Raw genomic sequence first — 26,191 nt, 5'->3', positions numbered from 1 at the left:
TTAGACACTTTTTAATCTGTTCCCTTTTTATTATAGTGGCGCCCGTAAGCGCGCTATGGTTAAGGTTGTGTCAGCGTTTCCATTATAAACCCCCCTGTTTTCAGGGGTTTATAACTCAGCTGGAAAAATTCACTCTGGGTTGAAACTTGGCACAGGTGGCACGATTTGCCAAAATTTCAAGGGGAATGGGGAGCAGAAATCGGTGCATGCTTTGAGCAACACCCCTTGTCAGGCGACACGAGCGCAGCCGCTGTCACCGGACATCACCCAGTGTCTCGCGCCAAGAGGCAGCTTTCTAGGATCTACCTAAGCCAGCACTGATGTCAGATTAAACAGCAAAGTCTCAGACTCCTCCAGACTTATCAGGTGGGCTCAGCACCTTAAAGTAAATGTAACGCAGGAAAATTAAATCTAAGCACACCAAAACCAATGAAGCTTTGGATGTGACAGGTATTTTGGAACGGAAGTGCATCTAAAGGACAGGCAGAAACTACCCTGGCCTGTCCCCTCCAGTTATGGACCATGGTAGCATCAGAGCAAGGTCTCCTGCCACCTCTTCTCTGTGTCACCACTGATGCTGCTCCAGTGTGAGGAATGTGCGACCAGAACCTCCCTGGTTGGAAAGTGCAAGCCCAAACTCAACACCTCTCGGCATTTTGCCTTGTTTAGAGAGGACAGCAGCGATCTGGGCCTGCTGCCTTGCCCCCTCCCCTCTCCACCATAACTAACTCCCCAAAGCACTCTCCCAAGATACAAGTCTAGATGCCTGCTCCAGGACTCATACCAAACAGCAAGGCCTGGTCCTCTGCTATAAAATATGTGGCAGCGAGCAAATGGAAAGCACAGGAAAACACAGGCGAAAACAGGACAATAACTCTAAATCTGAAAGCTGAGGCCCGATAGAGTCAGTTCAGTTGTGCAATCATTTATAAGATGAATGACAGTTTAATAGCCACTAGACAGTCCCCAGGGATCTGTGGTTTGAAAGTAAAATGGGTATTGTCTGTACCTCTTTAGGCTGTTTTCCAGCATGTTGTTGCTGTAAAAGTTGAAGCTGCAACTGTTCCTGTTGTTTCTTATAAAACTCTTGAAGCTGCTGCTACAAAGAAAAGGAAAGATGGTAAGTAACAAAGTGGAGAGCCAATTCAGTGTCCCTTTTGGTGTAACACACAAACTGTGATTTGAAAAATAGCATCCTTTTATCTGTAATGGTCTGACCTTTAGTTTGAAACTCAACAATAAATTCAGTGCACACTGACTATTCTTGGCATTATCGTTTGAAAAGTAATCTCCAAAATGAACTGATGAAAAACATACCATTTTCTACACAAACTAATTAAAATAAGGCAAGGAATGACCTTTGATTGTAACAACAAAGCCAAAATGCCCTTGCTGAGAGAGCCTGGCGGATCTCTGTTGTGAAACACACATGCTTTCTAAATGATAGGGTTTGACTGTATTAAGTGTTGTTCAATACATGCACAGACATCCTGGGAAATGCTCTCCTCCACGCGTTGCCCAGATGTGCTCTGTGCGCAGGCAGCGCTCCGGCTGCGGGCAGGACGGAGCCTGGGAGCCAGGAGGAGCAGGCAGGGTTGGGCTGGGGGGATGCTGACACCCACCCACCCACCCGGGCTCCCTGAGAGCCCGCTGTGCCAAACCCTGTGGTAACAGAGCCTCGGGGCTTGTTGGTGGCCAGCTTCCAGCTGAGAAAGGACCATGGGCTGCGAGAAGCTCTGACACACAGCCCAGCATATGCTGGCTGAAATCAAACAGGCTTGCAAACCTCTCCACTCCTGTTTCCACAGCCCTTTACGGTTCCAGATGGAAATAACGAGGTCTAAATTGGGAAGTATGGCCCTTCTACCTTGTTTATTCCAATTAGTCAGGGCACACCAAGCCTTCTGAGGGATGCAGGCAAAAGCAACAGGGACATCTGCCGAAGTCCTGACACTTAAATATGCATCTGTATTATTTAGCTGATCTTGGAAACACTCCTAGCACTGCTCTCTGGATTTGTTTCCAGTAGCTATTTCTAGAATTAAAAACAAAAGAGCAGTCAGTGCAGCTCACAGCAAGGCTGCTCCAAGGTTCAGACCTGAGATGTGGGCAGCTTCTTTCCCCAAGGGTGCTCCAGGAGGTGAAGCCTCCAGCATCCATAGGGGCCACCTGAGCAGCTGTCAAGGAAACAATTACCTGTTGAAGCATGAGTGCCTGCTGCTGTTGGAGCAGGACTTGGAGTTGCTGGGGAGTTAGCACTTGTTGCTGGAGGATCTGCTGCATTTGCTGGGGAGTGATCACTTGAGGTGTCATCATAGCCACCGACACTGGAACCTGAAGGCCAAGAGGAGACAGAGAGGGTCAGAGCACATCCCCACAGCTCCTCCATCATCCCCATGCCAGGGGAGCCCATTTCTGGCATCAAGGGGGCTGAAGGTGAGAGTCCTCACAGCCCACCTGGCCAACACACAGGTAATGATCACACCTTCCTAAATTCCCCTTTTGCAAAACACTATCGGATGGAAATTCCTTAAAGCAAGTAATATGGTAAAGATTTATTTATTTTCACAAGAAATCATCAGCTGGGTCCTTCCCCTCCCAGAAAGCCCTTGCCTTCTGTAGAGAAATCCAACAGCCAAATATCCCGCGCTGATGGGATCTAGACCCTATTACGACAGGTTTTTCAGAAAATTGAAGGAAGGCTCAGTGATGTGAATAACAGCACTAGACTCCTATGCAATTTTTACAGAAAGGCCCTACCACGATGTCTTTACCATTCCATATTCACCCAGCATACAGATGTCTTCAATTCTTTCATATTATGTGAGATACCATTAAAAGCCGCTTTCCATGACATTTCAGTGACAAACAGCTACAGTGATGAACTTGATAGCATTTCATATTTGCAACTGTTAACACGTTTCTGCACGGGCATCTTTGCAAGGAACCTGTACACTGTATCTGAAAGGATGATGTCTTGTTCAGATAAAACACTGACATTAAAATGACAGGCTGTCTTGGCCAAGGTTACACAAATTGTATTCAAGCGGATACCTAATGACAATGCTATGAATTCTGCAAGCTTTCTAGAATGTAATTTAGCTATTCAAAATAATCACTGCACTTGTGTTTAATTTGCAGACTACATGAGAACCATTTTGTCAGTCCCAGTAATGCAAGAAGACTATTTCCCTAGAAACCCATCCCTCTACCCTCCACTCCAAAAAAGGAAAAGAAAAAGAGGGGAAAAAACAATAGAGGAAAAGACAAAACCCATATGAGTTTTATCAGTAATATTGAAGCACCTTACTTTTCTGTAGTTTTAAATCAAACACATGACAGCACAAAACTAAAAGCAGTAAAGGATATACTTTGCTAAAATGGATCTCCTGTCATCTCATGTATTACAATAAAAGCTAATAATATGTTTAGCACTTTTTCTGTGCACCACTTTTAAAAAAAATCAGCAGACAATAGCTGATCAGAAGATAAAGGAGTTTAAAAAAAAAACCTCCAGTGTAGTAGTAAGCAAGAGAGAAATGCAGTATTAATTTTATGTAACATAATGTCTTAATATGCAGTTTATCTTGACTTTTTCACATGATTTGTCCTGTCATTTGCATAGCAAGCTCTCATTCCTAATTTCACAGTCATTATGCACTGATGTCCTGATTTCTCAGCATCACTAATCTTGATGAACTAAAAATGGTTCCTGAAGGTCAGACGCATGTACAGCGCACATCTCCCCGTGTTGTTGTGTACATGCCGTGTGCCAGGGCCAGACACTGCCTCCAAAACATTTGCCTGAGCAGAGCCCAGCACCATCCCATGACATCCCATTAATGCCAACATGGCGAGGTCCTCTGAGCACTTCCCGTGGCACAGCACATTCCCACATCACTGATGGGGTGGGCAAAAGGAGATTTAATTACAGGACAAACACCAGAACCACCAAAACCAGTGGCCATTCTCTCATGGTGCCATGTCCCTGTACCTATGGGCAAGCCACCACCCTGCCATGCAGGACCAGCTCTGAGGACACTGAGTCATCACGATGGGTAATCCCATTAATTCAGAATATCTTAATCCACAGTCTTTTACAAACTTTTCTGGGAGTAGAAAAATTATTTAATTAAATCCTGCCGTCACTATCTTCGCCCCAAAGCGTGACTCACCTTCATTATTCTCATCCCCAGAGAAGTTTACTTTACCCTGGGGTTTGTACTACCTCTTATTGAAGCTGGACCAAGCAAACAGAAGAGGAAACATGCTTAAGTATGTTTTCTGTGCCCTTCTTGGAAGATAGACAAGACAAATACTCTTCAGTCAGATTTATGACGACAAGCAGGGATGCAGACAGGAATAGGGTGGGGTGCTGTAAACCCTACACATCGGTGATTAATCCAAAGGGCTGCATTCTGCCGTCAGCTGGGCAGGGACAACTCCCATTCACTTCCATGGCCTCTCTGCACGTTTATCTTGGGACAGATCTGGCGATTAGGCCCTATCTTTGAAAACTGGCCACGTACCTTCCAGTAACAAATCTCTTAGCTGCACACTCCTTGCTAGAACAGAAGCACTTAAGCAGAAACAAAAAAAATAATGCATGTATGTACTGCACACAGTGACAGAGTACAAGTACACAGAGTACGAGTTTGTGTCGGTCCGTTTGACTTCATTTTACCATCTGAAACCACATTTTCACACCACACCTGCGCTTCTAAAGAAGGTGCTGCCTTCCATTTATAAACACAGCTAACAGCCACATTTAGCCACGGCCTGTACTTTAGTTTATCACAAAAGCAACTTACGGAAACCTTGCACAAACAAATCTAAATGAACCAGAAACTATTGTGTTAAAAATTACAACACATATCCCAGACGAGTGTGGGCACACACATACTGTCTGAGGGACTTTAAATAGTTAAGAATGATGGCCTATATATCCACTCTCTTAACTCCCAACGTCCAACTTTTCCATGTAGCTAGTCCCTGGTAATACTAGGAATCAAAGGGCATGCAGCACCAGCAATAGGCTATTATAGCCCACACTTTATTACCCATTACTACCGAGGTCATTAGCGGTAAGAGTGATTGTACCGGTCTTAACCTATTGATCATTGTAACTACTATCATTTAATCCCGTGTTGAATGTCTGGAAAGCTGCTAAAGGCACACAAGAGAGAGTGCTTTAGTGATGAGAAATATAGCCAAAGCTTGGAAATTACACTTTGATTCATAAAATCTAGCCAGTGGTTTAAATCAATAGTATTTAAAACAGTCATGTAAGTTCTTAACTACAGCTCTCTAATATTTATGGGTCCCTTTTTGAGTGTACTCAGTCAAAACTAAACTTTATTTTAGATACTGTGCAATATACTTTACATTATGTTAGATAAAAAATATTTATTTCTGATATTTTGTCTGATAGTAAATGAAACTTAAACCAAGAGCTATAAATTCATTTTAGATTTCTATCTCTCAGATGTCAACTTAAATGTGTTGCCAAAAAAAATTACAAACCAACTTTAAAAATGACTTAACTGTTTAAGTACATGAAAATGAGCATGTTTTATGAGTTAACAATGAATCACAGAAGGCAGTCTATGAAGAACTAAAATAATTCTGTCTTACTGCCTTCAGGGAGTTGAAGTTCAAATTAAACTACTGGCAGATATATTTAAAGAATGCTAGGTTAGCATGCAGAGAAGAAATCAATCTTTTATTTTTTCTTTCAAGTTGTTTATTTCTATTTTGCACTTGAAACATGATTGTTGTTATTGATATGATTAATGAACTACTTTTGGTATTGTTGACTGATAACAATAGGGTGTGGTAGATACCCAGCTGCATGTAAACCTGGCAGCAAAGGTAAAAATACAGCTGCAGTTTGGCTTTGGGAGCTGTGCTAGTATGGACCTGCTGACATGCTAATACCATCAACGGCAAAAAATGTCTTTAATACTCACAATTGTCTTCGCTCACTGCTTCTGTTTCTCCCAGGGTTTTGCCTCCGCTCCTCTGCATCCCCCAAAGCCCTCCTGGCCCCACAGTCCCCTCTGAGACCCTCCCATTTAAAGCCCTAAAAACGCCCTATTTTGGCAAGACCGACCAAGGGAAACTTCCACAAACTTGGGCCAAGCTCCCCTTTAACTTCCCCACGAAATTACAGCAGGGATGCATTTGTCACTCCTCCACACAACCCAGACAAGGGTCACGGGGATGAAAATGATTTAGTCCTATTTAATCATCTCCATTCCTTCATTTTTTGGTGATATTAATATAATTAAATACTAGCTAAATAATTTCAAGTAGTTTAATCTTGTATGAAGGAAAAAAAAAAAGGAAAAAAGAAGAATGCCATTTTCACACCCCGTGCCTCCGGTGCTGGATACGGCTGCAGTCCTGTTAACTGTCAGCAGGCATGCATGGAAGATGGGGAGGATTTCCTTAATTCATAAAGAATAACTCTGCCAGAAAATCCTTTTCTCCTGCAATCTATGTTCGAACTTGATTTCAGTCAGCCCTCATCCCAGGCACCTTGGATTTCCAAACAGCAATTCTTCGGTTAAAGATTTTGTGATAAAAGTTAAACGGAGCAAAACAGCTGAACACAGAAAAGAACAAGACGCTGAGGAACAGTTAAAAATACTGAACTACAGTAAAAATAGCTACGGCCAGACAAAACCAAACAATGAACTTGAGCTGTCCTATTAGCAAGATATTAAATGCAATATATTTAAAATACTAAAAAAAATCAGGCGGAACAATGCAAAACAGGAGAAGATAAAGCACTGACACCCTGTCAAGCAGAGAGGCACGATGCCACAAGCCAGAGCAGAGCCCAGCAAAGTAAGAAGTGCTGAAGGCAGGCAGGACCTGCTTCCATCCTGAGACTAAAACATTTCCGACACAGTATTTCATCCTCCAAAACCCCACACAAAACGCCACTGTCGGAATTATTCACGCAGGAACTGCCGGGCTGGTTCATTATGCGAAATGGAATCTCACTTTTAGACTTAGTTCTTTTGCCATAATACAGCACAGCACATTAAGACAGGTAATGTTTATTATATTAATGTAAAATCAGCTAAGTAGTCTGTCATTAGCATAACTGTGCTCTCTGTAACAATACAACTCCCTATTGTAAGAGGGAAAAAAACCTCCTTAAAATTAAATTAGCGTTTTATTATTATAATTTTGTTTATTGTATTTTATCAGGAGTGAAGATCTCTTTCTGACCCACAGAAAGCAAAACGATGGGCTATGCTGACATTCCCTGGCATGTCAGGATGTCTGCCGTCTTCTGCATTCTCTTCTAGCTGAGGAAAAATGGGAATATTTTCGTATTTGTTTACAGAATGAAACATCTGATCTTATCTTCCACTTCTCATGCATACCAGGTTTCTCACTAAGTGCCAGGATAATTGTTTCTGCTATAATAAATACCCATTTAATTTGCATAAAAATATAAAGTTTACATAAATTAAATCCTTTCTACATCTAACATTTGTCAAATAGAGACTAAACCAGAAGATACACACACATATCCAAATATCCCTTTAAAAAGATGAGTGAGATTTAAAGCTTGAGATTACCATCATAATTTTTCACATTTTAAAAAGTTACCATTTTTGTTTCCATCTCTAGCATGAAAGGAAAAATTATATAACCTGCTGTACATGGTTTGAAAGAGTGGTGATTTTATAATGATTCACTTTAAAACTAAAAAAAGAAAAAAATCCTGCATTTTTTTCCAGAGTTTAGGAAGGGAAATGTTAGATCAACATATTCTGCCAAAAAAGCCTCAAATAAACCAAAAGCAATCCTGCTTAGAAACATCCAAAATACCCCTAAAGCCCTTGAAAACCCCTTGAAACCCTCTCTCCCAAACACCCTTAATATACTGAGAATGATCATGGTGTCAGACTCCTTACATTTGTGTATTAATTCATACATACATTATGGAGAGCTTAATTAAATAATAAAAGACCACGACTGAAGCAGCAACATTTAATATGCCCAGAATTTCATGTGAGTGAAAGGGAAGTGTTATACAGAGGGGATTCTTCTTTTTTTTTTTTTCTTTTCTTAGGGCAGATTTTAAAGAACTGCAACTCCCAACAGATTTCTAGGAAGGATGAGCCCCCTCTACATCCCTGGCTATTTTTTCCTGCAAGAATCAAATCCATAGCTGCCTGCTCTTCAAACCCAGGGCATTTGAGATGACGTACATTGTCGGGGCCAGTTGAAAAAAAAATTACTGATTCTTGAAAAAAAAAAAAAAATCCACCTGGTTAAATCATGCTGTTTATTTCCCACACAATCCAGAGCTCTGCTTAAACACTCGGGTTGGCTTTGCCACTCTGATTGCAAGGGACGCCTTGATAACAGTTGTAAACTTTATTTGCTTAAAAATGTGCAGGTTTTCACACCTATGGCAGACACCTACAGCTAAACATCACAGCTAAGCACAACGGTGCAAATTAGAATCTAATGAGAAAACATCAGTTGCTTCTTTGACAATTTTGCCATTCACTGATTTACTTCTAATGAAGACGCACTCCAACCAGCCAGCTCGCCGTGTTAAAGGTCAAAGCACGTTCAAAAAAATGCCTCACAAAATCAAGGCAAATGGGAAACCCGCAAAGAAACCTTCTCATAAAGTGGCGTGGCAATTAGAGTAATTGTGCAAAAAGCCGTCTTCGGTAAAAAGTAAAAGAAATTAAGCTGCCACTACTGTAACAGGTTAGATGAAAATCAAAATTTAATGTATTCTCCCTTGTGTCATCTTGTTTTGTCAAGACATCAAATAGAATTGGAAAGTACAAAATAACAAGCCCTTGAGAAATCACAGAAGCCGACCTTTTTGATGTTGTTGGTTTACCTTGTTCTCAGTTATTTGAACAATGATGTTTCAGATTTAAGGGCAAGATAAAGCTTAAAAATTAAAACCCGTTGTCAGTTTGGGGAGGAGGGGTTGTTGTCCCTCCCAAATAACAGAGCATCTTACCTAATCAATGAAGGCAAATCCGTCCGAAACTAGTGCACAGAACAATTAGCAATTCCACTTATTTGTTCAATATTCAGTCTGTGTTCTATAACATTCATTCAACTTCAATACAGACTACAGATCCTCCTGCTAGCGCAGGAAACCGCACTGGAAAGGTTAAAAAGAAAAAAAAAAAAAATAGAAGAAAAAAAGGCTGGGGCAGAGATATTTGGCAGTGCTGCTTCTCTCCCAATCTCTACACAGCCACTTCAATCTGCAGATGAGTCTATGGTGGATTTTTTTCCCCCTTTCCTTTTAACTGGAAAGCGAAGCTGAACAAGTAAGCACCTTATAAAAACAAAACAGGACAGAACATTTTAACTGAACTACAGCAAAGTAGTTTCCAGTAATGCAGTTCTGCTTTCAATAAAACAAACAAACTGCTTAAAACCAGCCAAGCCTTTCACCAAACAATAACAAATTTAGCTTATGGTGTCAGGACTTTCCCACAATCTAGTTCTGCAGGTGTTGATAAAACTACCCCAGCTACCACTTTTCCCTAGCAAAGAGGGGAGAAAAACAACACCAGTAAGTTATCCTGCTACTGAGAAACCTTTACAGAAAGTAAATCCAAGTGCTGTGTTCCTCCCAGCTCACGTTTGTCTACAGCAACTCTGAAAAGACTAAGAAATACAGCGCAGAAAAGCACAGGAGCTTTTGAAACTCCCTGAACTTCTGAATGTAAAAATCCTTCTCCCCTTACCTTTCTTCAGCTGCCGGAGCATGTAATCACAGACACAGAAACCAAGGCATTTTGCACCAAAATAATAATTTCAGGATTTTAAAAACAGCTTCATTCTCAAGCATCAAGGGTCCTTGAGCACTGTCAGGTTAAAACGGTGCATAAGAAATTGCTCTGACTGCCCTACCTCGCTTTCAGTGCCTAAAAATCCATTTCATCCTTCTCCACACAACTGTTGCAACCCTTTTCTTCCTTGCACACAACTAAAACCAGCTGCACTCGTGCAGACATCAGAGCCCACCGTCCATCAGTGCAACCATCCATCTGTGACCCCTCTACCGTGGGCTCTGATCACTGCTCACACCCCAGCACCAATTTCAGCGTGGGGTTAAGAGCTACACTTCTGAAACGTGTGCAGGGCTCACTCAGCCCCAGAAGAACGTGAGGCACCCACACCTTCCTCTGAGCACTGAGGTCCCTGCAAAAACAGAGCAGGGATTTTATTTCTTCCCTGTCAATCCCATTGTATTTATGACTTCTCTTTAGTTCAGCTGAGTGACTGGTCAGAGCATGTCTCTGAGCATTTTTTTTTCTTTTAAAGCAAAAATAACAGTGCTTAGAAAAGGGAGGGCACAATGGCACAGCACAGTAAAGTGAATGTTAAACAAGACTCAGAAAAAAAAACAAACCAACTGTAGCAAACAAAAAAAATTTCAAAGCAGCCCTTCCTATCATAAGCTTTCTGATGATTTATGGTTTACCAACTCAGCAAGGTTACGCAACACTGCATGCCTTTAGATGCATTATTTGAGTCAGTTGAGATTTAATTAAGATCACAGCCTCCAAAATCCCTGTCAAATGAAAATTCACAGAAGACAATACACTATATATCCTCATGCAGATAGTCTCCATTCCATGCTCTGGAATAACATAAGTTAATCCTCGTTTCTATGGTGGCAGACAAAAGTTCACTAATTTTGTTTTCTTTTGACACTTGTGTTGTTTTCTGTTTTATGTCATGAGATCATTCCCTTTTGAGAGGGGAGGGGAGCTGATATAGGGGGAGAGGAGGGAGAGCAATATGTCTGAATATGGCAGCAGATGTATTTTGACATTCTCACAGCTCTGCTGTGATGTCATCAAGTTTTCATATAATTAACCCCTGCCAGTAAGAGCATCCTTTTATGACATCTGTCCATTGGGAAGAGGAAGAAGGAGTCAGGGAAAAAAGCACAAAAACTCTTGCTCTCACACTAAAACCAAAATCAAACAAAATTAAATTAAGGCTACAAAACAGCATCTACATCTTCATTCTGTATCAGTGACTGGCTTTCCCCAATTCATTATCTGCCCCAAGTCCCTCCTCACCTCAGAGGTGCTCTGAAACCACAAGCCACGGATGCCCAGCTCATTCCCAGCGCCTTCTCCTCCTGATGATCCTGGTGCAGGGGAGCCCCTTCACTGTATAATCCAGTTCCTCTATTTGCTAAGCATGAGCACGTTAAATAAAACAATATTTCTTACAGAGAAATTGCTAGAACTTTACCTCATTCCACTGTATTCCTATTTGCATTATCTTAATATCTGCTTGCTTATCTCATGGTTTGGAAATGACAGGTGCTAGCGGTCTTTTGTTTGACAGGCCACTACACAAATAACTGTCTTGCCTGAAAGGGCTAATGCACTACTAATGAACAATAAATCAACTTTGATTATAAAGTGTCAGACCAATCAGTTTGCAGTTCAGCTCTATCACAGTCTAGGCCAAGGCAGCTACTCTGTTCAGGCAGGACTCGGGTTTCATCTCTGCAGCCTTATCAATGAAATTTTTTGGACGTAGCCACAGGAGATCACTGAAAGCCCTCTGACAGCAGATTTTCCGCTGGCTGCGAGGACAGAGCCTGCTTTTAGAGACTTCCTAGGCTGCTACTACAATAAATATACAATCAACAAAAGCCATTTCTTTACCAGACAGAAGCACACTCTAATGACATACGCACATGTGCACATGTGTTGTAGCCGTGACTTTTAGAAGCAAACAGAAATGCCTTTCAACTTGGTGTAAAAGATGTGCGAGATGCCTGAAAGCTCCGCACATTAAACACACTTACGAGGGGTTCGATCTGGTAAAAAATAATTTAACAGGCAGGGTGCTTACAGCTCCGGGGGGAGAGGAGGGTAAAGAGCCTCCTTGCCTACTACAGCTACTGCACATGCACAAGGCATTTCAGGATTGGGCCCGGGAGCATCAAGCATGAGAATCAGCTGTGATCCAAATAAAAAAAAAGATTTTTAATACTTAAGTTTATTTATAAAAAAGCAAACTAGCGTACGCAAGTCGCTTTTTATTAGAAATAAACTTCAGCGATTTATTGTAGTTCACAACTCAACACTCACTGCTAGAATAAATCCAACCGTTTGGTTTTCATAAACAGATCTTGGTCACCCTGAATGATTCACACTTCCTGCCACCAAACTTGTTTTTATTTAAAAATATGAAATGGTAGCGGGTCGAACGGCGGCACACGCACCGGCAGGACTGTGTCGCGTTACCGAGGGGCTTTTCCCTGCCACCAGCACAAGTCACAACTCTCACCGCCTTCGGAAACAAGCTGGCTTTGAAGGAGTTAATTGCAGAGAGGAAGAGTGTATATGCACTTTGCTCTAAACTTACCACCCACTTCCTAAGGGTTCCCTCCTCCCCGCCACCACCACCCTCGAAATTTCAGCTCACTCGCACTGCAACGCTGACACCGAGCCCGGCTGCGCCGAGATCCCGTTACATCCATTTCGCCGGGGTTCACAGCACCAGTCAATGTCAAAAACAAAGCTCACTCAATTTCCCCCTGGTAAATTGACTAGCGAATCCATTCAGCGATCCCGGTTCCTGACATTTAAACCTGACACTGTGTTTTATCCGGCTCCGTGCACTTTCCCTCCTTCCCCGCTCTCCTTCCCAACTCCAGCGCTGCGGCACAGCCCGCCCGGCTACGCGCACCCGCGACTGTCACGACAGGCGCCAGGCGACACGCTCCGCTCATCACTTCTGAAAACCCCCGGCGAGTTGCGGGGCGCACACGCCGTCCCTCCCTCCTTCCCTCCTCCTCCCGCGGAGGAGCCGGGACCGCGCGGCTCCTCCAGGCCGCCGCGGCTCTTTCCGCCACTTTGCGCGGGCCTCCCGCCCCCGATCCCCCCGCGGGGCACCCACCTGGGCGGCGGCGGGCGGCGAGCGGCGCGCCGGGCCATGGAGCGGGCTGGCGGAGCGGCGGGCGCGGAGCGGTGCGGAGCCTCCGCGGGCGCGGGCGGAGTGCGGGGCGCGCTGCTCGCGGGCTGCCGCCGCCGCGCCGCCACCCGCGCGGCCCCGCCCTGCGCCGCCGCGCACACCCCGCCCCGGAACGGGGCGCCCCGCGGGCCGCCCCCGCCCCCCGCCCGGGCACCGCCGGCTGGACACCCCCCCGGACCCCGGGGCGGGGGAAAGCGCCGGCACAGCGCGCTGGCGGCGCCCCGGGGAGAGCCTCCTGCCCGCCCCGCAACTTTCCCGGCTCCCGCGGAAAGTGGCTGCCGCTCTGCTGCTGTCTGCCCGACAGCTCTGCCGCACAACCCCGCGATTTCGGTATCGGAAAATAGAACGGAGAATAATAAAGAAACGAGCACAAGGTGCTTCTGACGGGAGTTTGCACCGAAGCGGGGCAGAGCGCTCGGCCTGCGGAGGGGAGCATCTCCCCTTCTTCCCTCGGCCGCGCCTGGGGACCGGCGGTACCCGACCCCTGCCAGCCCTGCCCGGCGACATCCACGGCCACACATGGATGTCTAAGGCAGCCGAGCCTCGGGCTCCGTGCACCGAAAGCCGCTGTGTTTGAGTCTGGGGCACCTCTCAAACGTGCGTACACCCAACTCAGAATAAGCTTCACAAACTTAGGAGGGCGAGCTCCAAGAAATGCTTTTCCAGACTTCACCCAAACTCGACCCCCTGTTCGTGCACTCTATCTAAGCCAGGGATTGCCACAAACCTGGTGCCCTGTTTTCCCTTCCCCAAAAAGCTCCCATCCATAGCATATGCTGAGTTGTATCCCACAGAGATCATCAACTACTTCTCAGGCAGCAATATTTGGTAAAACCTCTCCCCCCTATTTCAATTACAGTTTTTTTACCTTTTCACATAGTTTCTGAAGACAAAATTGAGGCAGAGAGTAACTCCTCAGTTACTTCACGTGCAAGCACAAGAGCAGACAGAAGCTGCCCTACACCATTCCCAGCAGAACCTCCCGTTATTTGCAGGAGTCGGGGCTGTCAGACAATAGCCCCATTAGTGATGCTGCTGAAGAACCTCACAAGAAGCAAAGACAAAGGACCCAATTTACTGACAACTTGTGATCTGATGTTAAATGGGATGCGATACGGATTGCTTTCCACCCTAAAGTGTTTTCGTGTCAGATAACAAATTTATTAATGGGATTTTTTTCAGGTCACAAAAATGTGACCCCACCCTCTTATGAATATTTAATAAGGGACTAAGGGCATCTTTTGCAAGACCCTAAATCTGCCAGAAACAGCCTACATGAATCAGAAAGTGCCTGCTCTTAAAGGGGCACGGACGCCCTGAGCAGGTCAGCACAGACAGGGCATGGGAACAGGCAGGATTTATCCTTGTTATATCTGTGCAGAGCTAAGCACACACGTACACACAGAGCCCCCGACACACCGGGAGCTCAGCAATAACATAAACCATAAAGCATGCAACACGCTAGTAATAATTATCACCTGTGCTTAAGAGAAATCCTTCCTGTCCTGGACTTCAAAGTAATCTCGAGGAACTTGGATTGCTTTGGGAAATACACGACAGAATACACAGACTTAAACTTTTCAACAGTTCTCTTGTGGACCACCTCCTCCTTCCTGCTGGATTTCTACGAGAGTTGCTGTGGCAGCGTTCCCAGCAGCCCCGACGGCAAAGGAGCAGCGTTTGGAAGGCTCTGAGTGTTAACACACCCTGACCAACTCTGTAGCCAAAATGAGCAGGGGGCTGCATGCCCAGGCAGTCTCTGCAGATCATCAGGGGATGCTCTACAGATCCTAGCTGGGAAATCTTTTGATCCATCTTGTTTTCCTCAGCAGAAACTTCTCACCCAGACAGGCATCAATCCTATTCTCACATCATCAGTTCTTATTTTCCAGTATCACCATAGCCAGGCACACAGCTCAATCCAAGGCCAGTGCCCTCCTTCTGCCCTGGTCACCAGCTCATCACACGCCTCTAAGCCAAGCTCTGCATTACTCTGTTTATAAAAAAGGCGATTCTATGAAGCCTACCACTTTGCTCAAGGCCTTTCTCTTCTTTCCAGGGGCAAAGAAAAAGTGTAATTGTCAATGCAAGCCCAAAGCTGTGAGAGCTACACATGAAGCAAAAGCACAATGCTGGCTCTGGCACTGACAATTCTCCCGAGCCTTGGGCAAGTCACCTAGGAATTTTGGTGGCTCTAGCTATTTTTTAATGTCTCTGATGTTGAGTATGCCTCTTTCTCTGAGAGCTCAGTCCGCAGTGTTCCTGGCCTGACTTTGAAGTGGCCTGCACAATTTCAAGGCAGTCAATGGCCCCAACATCTCTGCCTCCTCATCTGCAAATTGGGGATAATACAACTTGTTTCAGGATCTTCTATAGACCAATATTTGCAAAACACTTTGAAAATTGAAAGGTGCTGTCTAAGCACTGAGTGCTGGCCACAGAACCTGCAAGCCGTATTTTTAAAGCGTTTTATACCCTTTCATATAAAAGCTTCATACCTGCAAGCTCAGCCAACATCTGCTCTGGGCTAAAAACTTCAGCCTTAGTAACAGAGAAGGTAGCACTTGTTAAGCAAGGTCACCATGAAATATAATGCATTTCTAAGCCAGCAAAATATTTTAAAAGACCAAGAAGAACCATAAACTCCCACTTTAATTCCATTCAATTACAAAGAGTCATCACAGACAGAGACCATCAGACAGGGATATTCAAAACAGAACACATAAAGTAATACATTAAAAATAACTGGGAGAGAGCGTGGCAGGCTAGAAGGCTATTTGGCACTGTGTGCCCATGGGATCTGATCCATATTAGGTGGTGGTATCTTTCACCTAGGTGAAAGAAAATTATCACTGGATACTAAGCTCTAAGGTCCAAGTGAGAGGAATAGATCATGAATTACAACAAGTACAGTGGAATAAATGATTTTGCTATGCCATTATTTTACATGTACACTTTATTCACAGACTTTTGCAGGTACCTCTCCATGCAGAGACCTCAGACTTGCCTACAAAAAAGCCTCAGCTGCCTGCAGGGTAGAGAAGAAAAAAAGAAAAGACATCTACAAAGTGCAATCTTCTCTAACCAGAGTCAACCTGCCCCAAATGAGTCAATTTTATGTCTAGTCCTAATACGAGGCAATTTCTACCTAAACCAGCAATACATCTGCACTCAGTCCTTGAGATGTTCTCCTGAGCAGGCACGGCCAAACAGGTCTCACTCTGCACTCTGGCAGCTGGTAGTGGGCCAAACCCTGTGCCCTGCTTCCCAAACAGAAATTTGGGAGCAATTTAGCTGGATTTAGGTGCCAGTGCTTCCGTGGCACAGAGGAGCCCACCCGCCCAGCGGGGCCACGCCAAGCCTGGCAAAGGCAAGTGCCAACCCAGGCTGCTCACACTCGGACCGGAGCCATGGGCTGCTGAAAAACCAAACTGCTGCTTGCACTTCTGAGGGAAAAAGGCCATCTCGGATACTATTCCCACTCCTGGATCCCCAGGCCCATTTTTGTGGGGTTAAATCATATTTTCCTGTTTTGAGAATGCTTCATTTTCCCTTGTTGCTGTTTGAAAGACCTACAAAAACAAATGGGGAAAACAACTGACTAAACAGGAAACAGTGAAACTTACAACCCACAAAGTGCTGAGAAAAAGGACAAAGTAAACAGTTTTTTGGGTCATTTTTAATAATCTCAGCTAATGCCCTCATGCTAAAATATCTTCAGGCAGAAATGTGATTTTTAGGCTGATGGTGTCTAGCAAAACAGAACACCAAAGCAATTAACATTTCAGTAATCCTTGTGCCTCTGTTACTCTTCTTTTTTGTTGATGTGAAACTGTCATTTTTCTAACTGGCCCTGCAAATTCTGCATGAACAAGGCTCTTTAAATCCTCTCAGTGTTGTACAATGGTTTAAATTTCACTTCATGGCATGCTTTAAATTACCATTCACATCTTCATTTAATGCATCATTTTATAATGCCAGTGTTACTAGTTAATTTATATATACACAGCAGGATGTGTCAACATTCAGGTGAGTTATGAATATGATTGTACAGGAGTTATGGAAGACATTTCAGCAAAATTATGGTTCCCTCTAAACATAAAAATATTAATAATGAATCAAACATCACAGGTAAACAACAAATTTTATATAATTGCTCCCCCCCTCATGCTTCTAGATAAATAAATAAATAAGTATGGCATCATTTTTGCTGTGCATTCATATTTGATTGATCTTAATAAATTGCCATCTCCTTTTCCTAATAAACTGTAATCTCTTGTTTCCGCCACAAAGTAAAATTTATTAGCACACTCTTCTACCAGCAGGTCTGCATCACTCACAACACAGTGTGCAAATTGTTCCACGTATGCTTGGGCATTATTCATAATTTATTTTTCTGCCCCAAAGTACACAATATATTGAGAGGTAATCACCACTAACTGTTCTCAGTTACTTTCCTTAATTATGTGAGATGACATTTATGTCACGTACAGTAGAGGAAATGCTGCAGTTTCCACTAAAACTCTATTTTTTATATTTTTTTTGCCATGGGTTGAAACACAGTGTTCACACAGAGAAAACCTTCTTAGGACAGGAAAGACTGGAGGTGGTATCTGGTAGGAGATGGGAACACCTCCACTTGAAAAGAACAAGCCCTGTCTACCAAAATAACCCACTGGGCATGACAACAGCGATGGCTCCGAGAGGAAAAGTAGGTGTTTTGTCGTGATGTTAAAGTTGCCATGGCAAGAAAAAAAACCACAGAATGAAACATCAACAAAACAAATGTCAATCAAACACATTTTTGCCTGTTAAGTATTAACCAGTGAACTCCTGGCCACCCCAGACCATCTCCTGCCCCATGTCCCAGGGTGGGTGGGGGGCTGGAGCCACCCCAGGGTCCCCAGCTGGGTGTTTGGGGCTGGATCAGCCCAGTTTGGGGCTGAGGGGAATGCACTGCTGGAAGCACTGCCCTCTCCTGGTAATCTGCCTCTCTCATCAGGAGACTGAATGCTGCACCTCACTCACAAAGGATCCTCTTTAAAAACCCAGGGCTGCTTCTACAACAACCCAACCTACACACACGAATGTATCGCCAGAGATATAAATTATAATAAAACTGATTAGCTTTGGGTCCCTTTAGGTAGTAACACCTATCAAACCATTGTGCTCACAGTCTAGGAGTGCTGAGTTCTGTATTCTGGTACTCCTGTGAGAACACCCCCTATCACCACTGGGCACTGTCATTTTTCACTCACTCTGTTGGGAACATGTATCAGAGTATTTTCAATATATTTCAATAAAACACCTTCTTAGCAGTAATGGGCCACTGTTCCCATTTCAGTGGTCCCTAAGGTTTCATGATACAGTTTATTTAGCTGGCTCACAGCTCCAAGTTTTCTTCCAATATTCAAAAGCTATTTTTATTTTTTTTAAAGAAGGCAGCCAAGGGAAAAGCTTTTTCTCTTCTTTAAAAAGCAGAACAGTTAAGTTGATACACGCAACAAAACAACCCAAATTATTTCCTAAAGAGGTGTTTAGTCAACAGCCCTCGTGGTTAGATAGGAGTGCACAGAAAAGCTGTGACACTGCTGGTGCTATACAGGGATGGAGTTTGGAAGCAGCACTGAGATCTCTGCTCCTGCTAGAAAAAGCACTGTGACTCCAGGAATCAAATGCACATGGAAAAAGAGCTTTTTAGGAAGCAGGGCTTGGTGAGGATGTGTCCTCATGACCACCGCCCTCTGATGCCACAGTGTGCTTCTCCTCCTCCTCCTCCTCCTCCTCCTCGCTGTCCCTGGGTCAGGAGCAGCCCCTCACTACGCCCAGCAGGACGGGGAACGGGAGGGGAGGAGGAGGTGTTGCTGTTTTGGGAAAACAAGGCTGCAGGGCAGGAGAAGCCCCAGCCCCAGCACAGCCATGCCCTGGCCTTCGGCCACGTCAGTCATTCCGATGGCGCACATCTGGTTTCACAGGGGCGAGACGCAGGCAGCCGCGCTGGCTGAGCAAACAGCCCGGCCACAGGACTGTGCTCCCGATCCCCTGGGCTCATCCCGCCGGCTCAGAGGCCTTTGTGCATCACTAAGCAGGGCTCACTGCGTGCTCTGGGCTTTTCCTTTGTACTTCACTCCAGCCCTTCACAGCGCAGTGCCACAACCTATCCCTTCATTCCGAATAAACTGGCCCAAACTCAAGGACAGGGCTCTCCCTCCTGCTTGCCTTCTCCAGGCAAATAGAGCTCCTGTCTGTGAGCAAGGGTTATGACCCATCAACATTTCCTATCCAAATCCAGCTGCTGCTTATTCTGATCCTTTCCCCTCCCCTCCCCTGAGCCACAAGAAAAGGGAGGATGCTGAGAGGCAGCAGGTCTTGGAGCTGGAGAGGATGTGGTGTGGCAGCCAGGACCTGCTCCATTGTTGCACCCATCACGGCAAAAGATAAACAAGTAAATGAAATCATTTTTCTGTGGTCCCTTAAAGATAAAAAAATTCTCTTCCTGTAACAAGAGAAATCCCTCCAATAAGTCTAAAGATTTTGGTTTGGAAAAGCACAAACTCGCTGCAAAGTGTGTAACAGGAGAGGAATACTGAAAAAACTGATCTCTGGAAGGAGACAAAAATTCTCTGCCTTCAAACTCATCAGCTTCTGGGGTGGAGGGTGGCAGCAACTTCACCACACAAGAGCCCTGAAGGAATTCAGGACACCTGAGGCACCAAATCCTTCACTCGACTGAAATTGCAGGGTGATTAAGCAGAGAGAATGTAACTATCCAAACTGTAATTTGGCCAGCACAATGGATTTAACACCCCTATTCTTGGGAGGAAAAAAAAAAAAGTACTGTATTTGAAGTTCAAAATCTAATTAACTATTTGAGAAAAAGAATTCTGTTTTTAAAAGAAAATTCCTAACAATATAAAGAGAATTAGTGCCAAAGTTTTTGAAGAACTGCATAAAATGGTATGAAAAACGTATGATATTGTAATAATAGGAATGACTGGATTTGCTCAAATGTTCCTTATACCTTATAATACAAGAATAAAATACAGTGTAAATCCTTCTATCTACGTAAGTTCCCTGTACAGAAAAATCTCTCCTTTAATAGGTTTACACCTTTAACATGTATTAGTTTGGAAAAGTCCTAGGGTATAATTACACATCTTGGCTTGGCATATTAATAGCTGTTCCCTTCATTTACTGATTTCTTTTACTGGTCAATTTGCTGTTTTACTACATTGCTCATACAGCTTGGCTTCCCCCTGTGCTGGGAAGGGCAGAGGGGCCGAGCTGGCCACGGGCTGTGTGTGCTGCCTTGGGGAGGTGGCTTTTGATACCTTGAACCTGCCCATCTGCACGAATGATGCTCGTCTGGGAAGTGGCATTTGCATCTGAGTTTGCCAGCAAGCTGCAGGTCACAGGCAGAAGCAAGCAGAGCTGCCCTCACTTGCAGGAAAATCTGTGCAGAAATTCACTCTAGAGGCCCTGGAGAGCATGAGCCAAGGAGGGCTTCTCCAGGGCTTGGTGCCACCTTGCTGGTGTCCCTCCAGTGCCCTGCTGCTGCCCAGGCTCCCACGGCATTTCCTCCCACATCCCCTCTGCCACCTCACATCACTCAGCTCCTTCCTTGCTCCAGGATTTTGCTGTTGTCCTAGGTTTTGCTCTCTGCTCCCCTGGGCTCCATCCCTATTGCTCCTCCTCACCTTCTTTCTCCCTATGGCTTGAGAGACCTGGAGAGTTGCTCACCTGGGACAGGATGCTCACCTGGGACAGGATGCTCACCTGGGACAGGATGCTCGCCTCGCTCCATCACACACCTGGGAAAGGACCATTTTCCCTCTGATGGACAAGGGACACACCTAATGATCTGTGTGCTACCACTCTCCACAGGCTGCCTTTGCACCTCTCAGCTCCAGACTCACAGCAAAGTTCACATTTGCTGAGCCTCCGTCCAGTTTCTACAGGTTTTTTGACAGTTTAAGGGTTTTCTTGTGTTATAGTGGAGCCATTCAGTTAATGGCTTCTCAGCACTGCCATTATAAACCAGAACTTTTCAGGTGTTTATTACTCAGCTTTAAAAATTGGCTCTATGCTGAAATTTGGCAAACGAAGTGTCAGCCTAGGAGAAAATTTTATTTTTTGCCAGTTTTATACTCTAAAAAAAAAAATGACCCCACTTTGGCCTCCATAAAAACGCAGCTTTTGCTGCCTCAATGACACTGGTGAAGTAACAAGTCAATATTGCAATAGTGCCAGCAGAACTGAGTGATTTAATGCCTAAAATTGCTTTGAAGGTGAAGAGTGCTATTGAGCTGCTAATTATTAACTATTATTACTGATCCTGCCGCACAACAAAGATGCAAACAGAAAACAGAGGGAATATGAGACATCACTGAGAAAACAAGGCAGGATGGGAATGAGGGTCCAGTGCTGAACACAGAGGAGCTGCAAAACAAGAGTCAGGAGTCTTGGCAGGGTGGGATCCTCCAGCCAACGCAAGAAGAATGAACTGATATGGAAATATTATTTTTCGTTTTCCAGGACAGTATTTCAAACACAACTAAAATACAAATGACACAGTGTAGCTTGCTCCATGCCAAAGCTAGCAACGGTGTGGGATCAAAATCAGCTCTAAACCAAGCTGAACTGAGGTCAGTAGGAACCTCATATTGCTCAGCTGAAGCCAAGAGAAACTTTGCCATTTAATCCAACGTGTAGAAGACAGAGCCCTGAAGGTGCTGAGGACAGGTGACCTTGCCTCAGCTGCCCAGCAGTCAGATATCCACACAAAAATGGGCTGGGAATTTCAAAGATCCCAAAAGACTTACATCCTCTGAATTTTCAGGATTCTTTCAAATCCTGCATGCACAGGAATAGCAGCATTTGAATCACACACCCCAAAATGTGACCTAGGCTGATCTGACTTGGCTGTGTGGAGGGAAATGTGAGTGATCACCACTCTGAACATGCCCAGCCACTCACTCCACTGTGTCCCTTCTGAGGGGACTGTGGTTCTCTAGCAGAAAGGTGACAGAGTGAGTATTTTGCTTTGAGGACCAGGAGTTGAGTGAGGCCAGGGCATGCTGCCATTTGGAATGTGCTGTACCAAAGCAGCCATGAAAAGTCACTGGGGCTGCTTTCAAACACAGTAAAAAAGAAAAAAAAACCAACCAATTTATCTTTCTGGAAACTTTCTGCTTGTCTAAGTGGCAGCTATTTAAATACAATTAACAAGCAAATGATTTTAAAATTACAATACATTTAGTAAGGCAGCATCACAAACAATTTGCATCTCATTAAAGTGTTTGAAGCTGCAGAATCAACCTCCCAAAAGGGCTGCACATCAAGTGGGAAGCAGAGTCACAGTCAACAGCTTCTGCACTGTCCTGTGACACTGGGCACACAGTGGTGGGAGGACAGCAAGGGGGGCTCAGTGTCCAGCTGAGCCCCTGGCGGGGCCACCCCCGTGGGGAGCTCTCAGCACAAGGACGGATGCCACAAGCCACAGCCTTGCTGGAAGTGGGTGTAAAACGAGGAAGGAAGGAAGGAAGGAAGAGGGTGTGTGTGTCTGCGTGTGTGTATGTGGGATGGGCACTTTTTAATGTACATTCGTGAACAAAGAGTTTAAAGAGATTTCAAGCCACTTACTCAGCTATATATATATAATTAAAAGTTTATAGATTACCCTGCCACAACCTTCTGAGATTACTGCCAGGTTTGGACACACATTAATTCTCAGGAACCTCCTGCAGAACAATCCCATACCGATGTGTGCAGCAGGAAAAGCCTCAGAGAAGTAACAGTTTTAAATGCTTCCAATTCACTTTCAACGGTGGTTTACTGTGGTGGCTCCATTTAACCCAGAGATTCAGGAGCACTTCCCAGATCACAAACCACCTCCCCTCATGCCTTTGGCTTCCTTTAGAAAGCCAGGCTGATGTGCCAAGCCCTGCTGGATCCATCCTACGATACAGGTTTGCTAAGCAAAATTCCAAATGGGTACCTGTGTGGGCCAGGGCTGCTGGTTTTGCTGTCAGTGCAGCTCCTGCCATACAAGACCCTTCTGTTCTGGCCCAGAGAGAAGAATGACCTGATAGGAGGCTGGTGGGAAGCTATTGCTGATGGGTGGGAAGGAATATACACAAGATCTCCACAGGTGATGCATGAACTAATTCCTAGATGAGTGAGGAATGCAGCTAAACAGCCTTAATTTCACTTATCAGGAGACATGAAGGTGAGGATGTCCCTGAATAAGTCACTTCTCGCAATCACTCTCAAAGCTGACACTGCCAGCACTGACCCTAGACTCCAACCAAACCTTTAACCCAAAAACATGCTCCAAAGCACTGCACGAACCAAAAAGGCACAAACAATACCTTCCCTGGAGTTCAGCCCAAGTTCTGAAACAACCTTCCACTTGCTGTGCCTCTGCCTCCACGCTGCACACGACAATTGCTGAACGCTGCACAGCACAGTTACACACAGCGCTGGCAGGGGACAGCGAGACAAGAGCTTACAATTGAATCTGCAGAGGAAATTCAGGTAAGTTGAATTATCCATCTGGAAGCTGGCCAAGGGCTGGGACTGCTCCCAGAAGGAGCGATGGGTTTTGCTCTTCCTTTGAAAGGCAGCACCTCTGAGCTGCCCGCGGCTCTCGCTCGCTGCTCCTGCAAGAGCAGGGCCAGCACATCCTCTGTGCTCCATCCAGGGATCCTGTCCTGCTGCTGAGAGACCCATCAGTGGTGACAAGGGGCTGAGGGCACTGATACCCTGCATGCCTCTGCAAGGGATGTGGCAGCTTGAGCCTGGAATGCCCAACAAAAAGTGGGATGGAAAAAGGAACTAGTAGCAAAAACTGCAGGTAAAAGCAAAGCAGTCATCATCAGGTGCATTCACTGCTCTGGGCACTGCACACCAGAGAAGCTCCAGAGCCCTTTGGGTGGTTCTCAGGTCTCTCCATCCCTGGTGTCGTCACAACCAGCGTGTGTCACCCCAAAACTTCCTGCCCAGAGATGCCATCAACTATTGACACAGGCCTTGTGTGCTTCTTTTTCAGACCTGTGGTTTTGTAGTTCGTCAAAACAGGATACTATTTAAATGTACAAAGTTACGATTTAAACAAAGGTGAAATAGTTACTGCTGTTTTAGCAACCAGACATCAGGCTCTGCTCAAGCACACACTTTTTTTTTTGTTTTTAAAAGCCCTCAGTCCGCTTTGCCAGCACGCTCTCCCTGCAAACCTGGATGCGAAGACAAGTGTCTAAGCAAAACAACACTCACTTTCTATGAATTACTGAACATGTGTAATTCATTTATCTGTAATATTGTGCTAAACTCAGCTCCAATTAAACAAACGAAAACACCTGCTTAGCACACATAGATCTTTCCATACCTCAGGGGAAGACACATCAGTGTGCTCTGTAGTACAATCTGGCTCAGAAGCCTACACTAACAATGCAAATCTGGGATTTTTCTTTTTTTTTCTCAAATGCACATAGGCAAGGAGATAAAAAAAAATACAGACAGAGATTTTGGGGATGGAGTATTTGTGTTGGTATTTTTATCTATAGCACGTGCAGTTCTGTGATATTTAAGTGCTCACTGGGGGCTTCTCATGGGCAGCTGCACCTGAGGGCATGCAGCACTCCAGGGAAAAAAGTGGGATAATGAAAACTTTAAAACACACTTAACTAGCCCCAGATATTATGATACTGTAAAACTACCAAAGAGACCTCGTGTTGACAAATTTATTGAGCTGGGGAGAAGAAGAAGTTTCCTTTTCTTGCTTTGCTTCTGGACCACAGGCATCCAGCAGCTCCATGGGACTTCCCTGTTGTCCCCTCACATGAATGGGTCAGAAACACAGTGACACACAGCAAAAATCACAGTGACACCCTGAGCAGGGACCCCCCAACACGGGGCTGAGACCATCCCTGGCACCCCAGGTGTCCCAGCAGCAGAAATGAGACACAGCCTCATCTGACACATGTTTTAGACCAACAGAGGGGTGTCCCTTTGGGATGCCTTGGAAAGAGGGGTGCCAGGGCTGGTTTGGGAGCCTGGGTGCAGCAGCTGCCATCAGCAGAGCCTGCAGCCTGCCAGATCCCCTACACTTAACTCATTTCCTATTCTCTACTCACTGCCTGCAGACAATAGGCTGTCAATCAGATCCCCACCAGAACATTTACAATTATCTTCCCTCTCCCGCACCTCAGCATGGCCCCGTGAGCAGCCCCATCCCAAACTGTTCACACACGAGCCATTTGCAACTCTTCTGTCGCTAAAACTGCCCTGACTCCAGAGAAGGGTTAGGAAATTGAATTTCCTCGTGTTTTCAAATAAAAGTACTGCGGTGGCAAAGCACAGAAGCAAAAGAGCAGGCTTCCTACAGGTGTGAGGCAAAAGCAACGAGGAATGGAAAACCTGCCCCAGTAATTATTACAGCATTCTGGGCAAGGATGAAGGCTGTTTACTGCCCTTTTTTTTCCTCCTTTTTTTAAGCAAAATCAAAGTTACAAACTGAAAGGGTTTTTTAAAATTATTTTTGTTTGGTTTTTCTTCCCCTTTTTTTATTTAGGACAGGGTGGTCCTCTCTGCTCACTCCTGCAGAATTAGCAACAAACCACCACCACAATTGTGCAGCTGGCCTTGTGACCATTGCTGAGTTCTCCCAGAAGAAATTGGTTTGTTTTTCCTCTGGGTAGACACAGCTGAGTGAAGGACTCAAAATGAGCACACTTTCCAAGTAAAAAATAACAGTGATGCAAGTCATAACCATACCTTCCCCTTGTAGTGGCAGCTGCTGACAACGTGATTTAAAAATATCTGAACTATGTTCTGCATGATGTTAGTGCTCCTATTCCAGAGAGAAATCCCCAATACCTTCGGGGCACTTTCCAAACACTGAAGCCTGAGAAACTGTCCAGGATGGGCCCACTCCTAAGAGCACTGAAATCATTGCCATTGCTAAATTAGGAGAAAATCCGTACAGTCATCACTCACTGCACTGTGACTTCACTGATTTTCTGCTCCACTGTCTGCTCAAGGGTCAGCATGGTTAACAGAGAGGATATATTCCCTCTCCTATTAATTGATCTGGACACATCTTTGATGGCTGTCAAACAGAAAGGTAACTAGTGACATCATGGCTTTTTTTTCCCTTCCTTTTACTTTTTAACTC

The 26,191-nt window shown here is 44.8% G+C and overlaps 1 protein-coding gene across 21 annotated transcripts in view; it reads right to left on the bottom strand.

Annotated features, from left to right (window-relative positions):
- The window catches only part of FOXP1 (forkhead box P1), a 376,283-nt gene that overhangs the window by 73,236 nt on the left and 276,856 nt on the right, over positions 1 to 26,191 (bottom strand). For 17 of the 21 annotated variants that reach the window (XM_074550350.1, XM_074550351.1, XM_074550347.1 and 14 more), the window contains 2 exons: positions 2,197 to 2,334; positions 1,010 to 1,099 (listed from right to left, as the gene is read on the bottom strand). In XM_074550350.1, the coding sequence (XP_074406451.1) occupies positions 1,010 to 1,099; positions 2,197 to 2,334 (228 nt within the window). Of the gene's footprint in view, positions 1 to 1,009; positions 1,100 to 2,196; positions 2,335 to 12,942; positions 13,098 to 26,191 lie in introns of those variants that run through there. The other 4 variants (XM_074550361.1, XM_074550370.1, XM_074550369.1 and 1 more) reach the window with 2 other exon arrangements.

The sequence above is a fragment of the Zonotrichia albicollis genome, chromosome 12, assembly GCF_047830755.1.
Source record: "Zonotrichia albicollis isolate bZonAlb1 chromosome 12, bZonAlb1.hap1, whole genome shotgun sequence".
NCBI classification, from domain to species: Eukaryota; Metazoa; Chordata; class Aves; order Passeriformes; family Passerellidae; genus Zonotrichia; species Zonotrichia albicollis.
The sequence above is the reverse complement of the archived record's forward strand: the minus strand, read 5'-3'. Positions and strand labels throughout refer to the sequence as shown.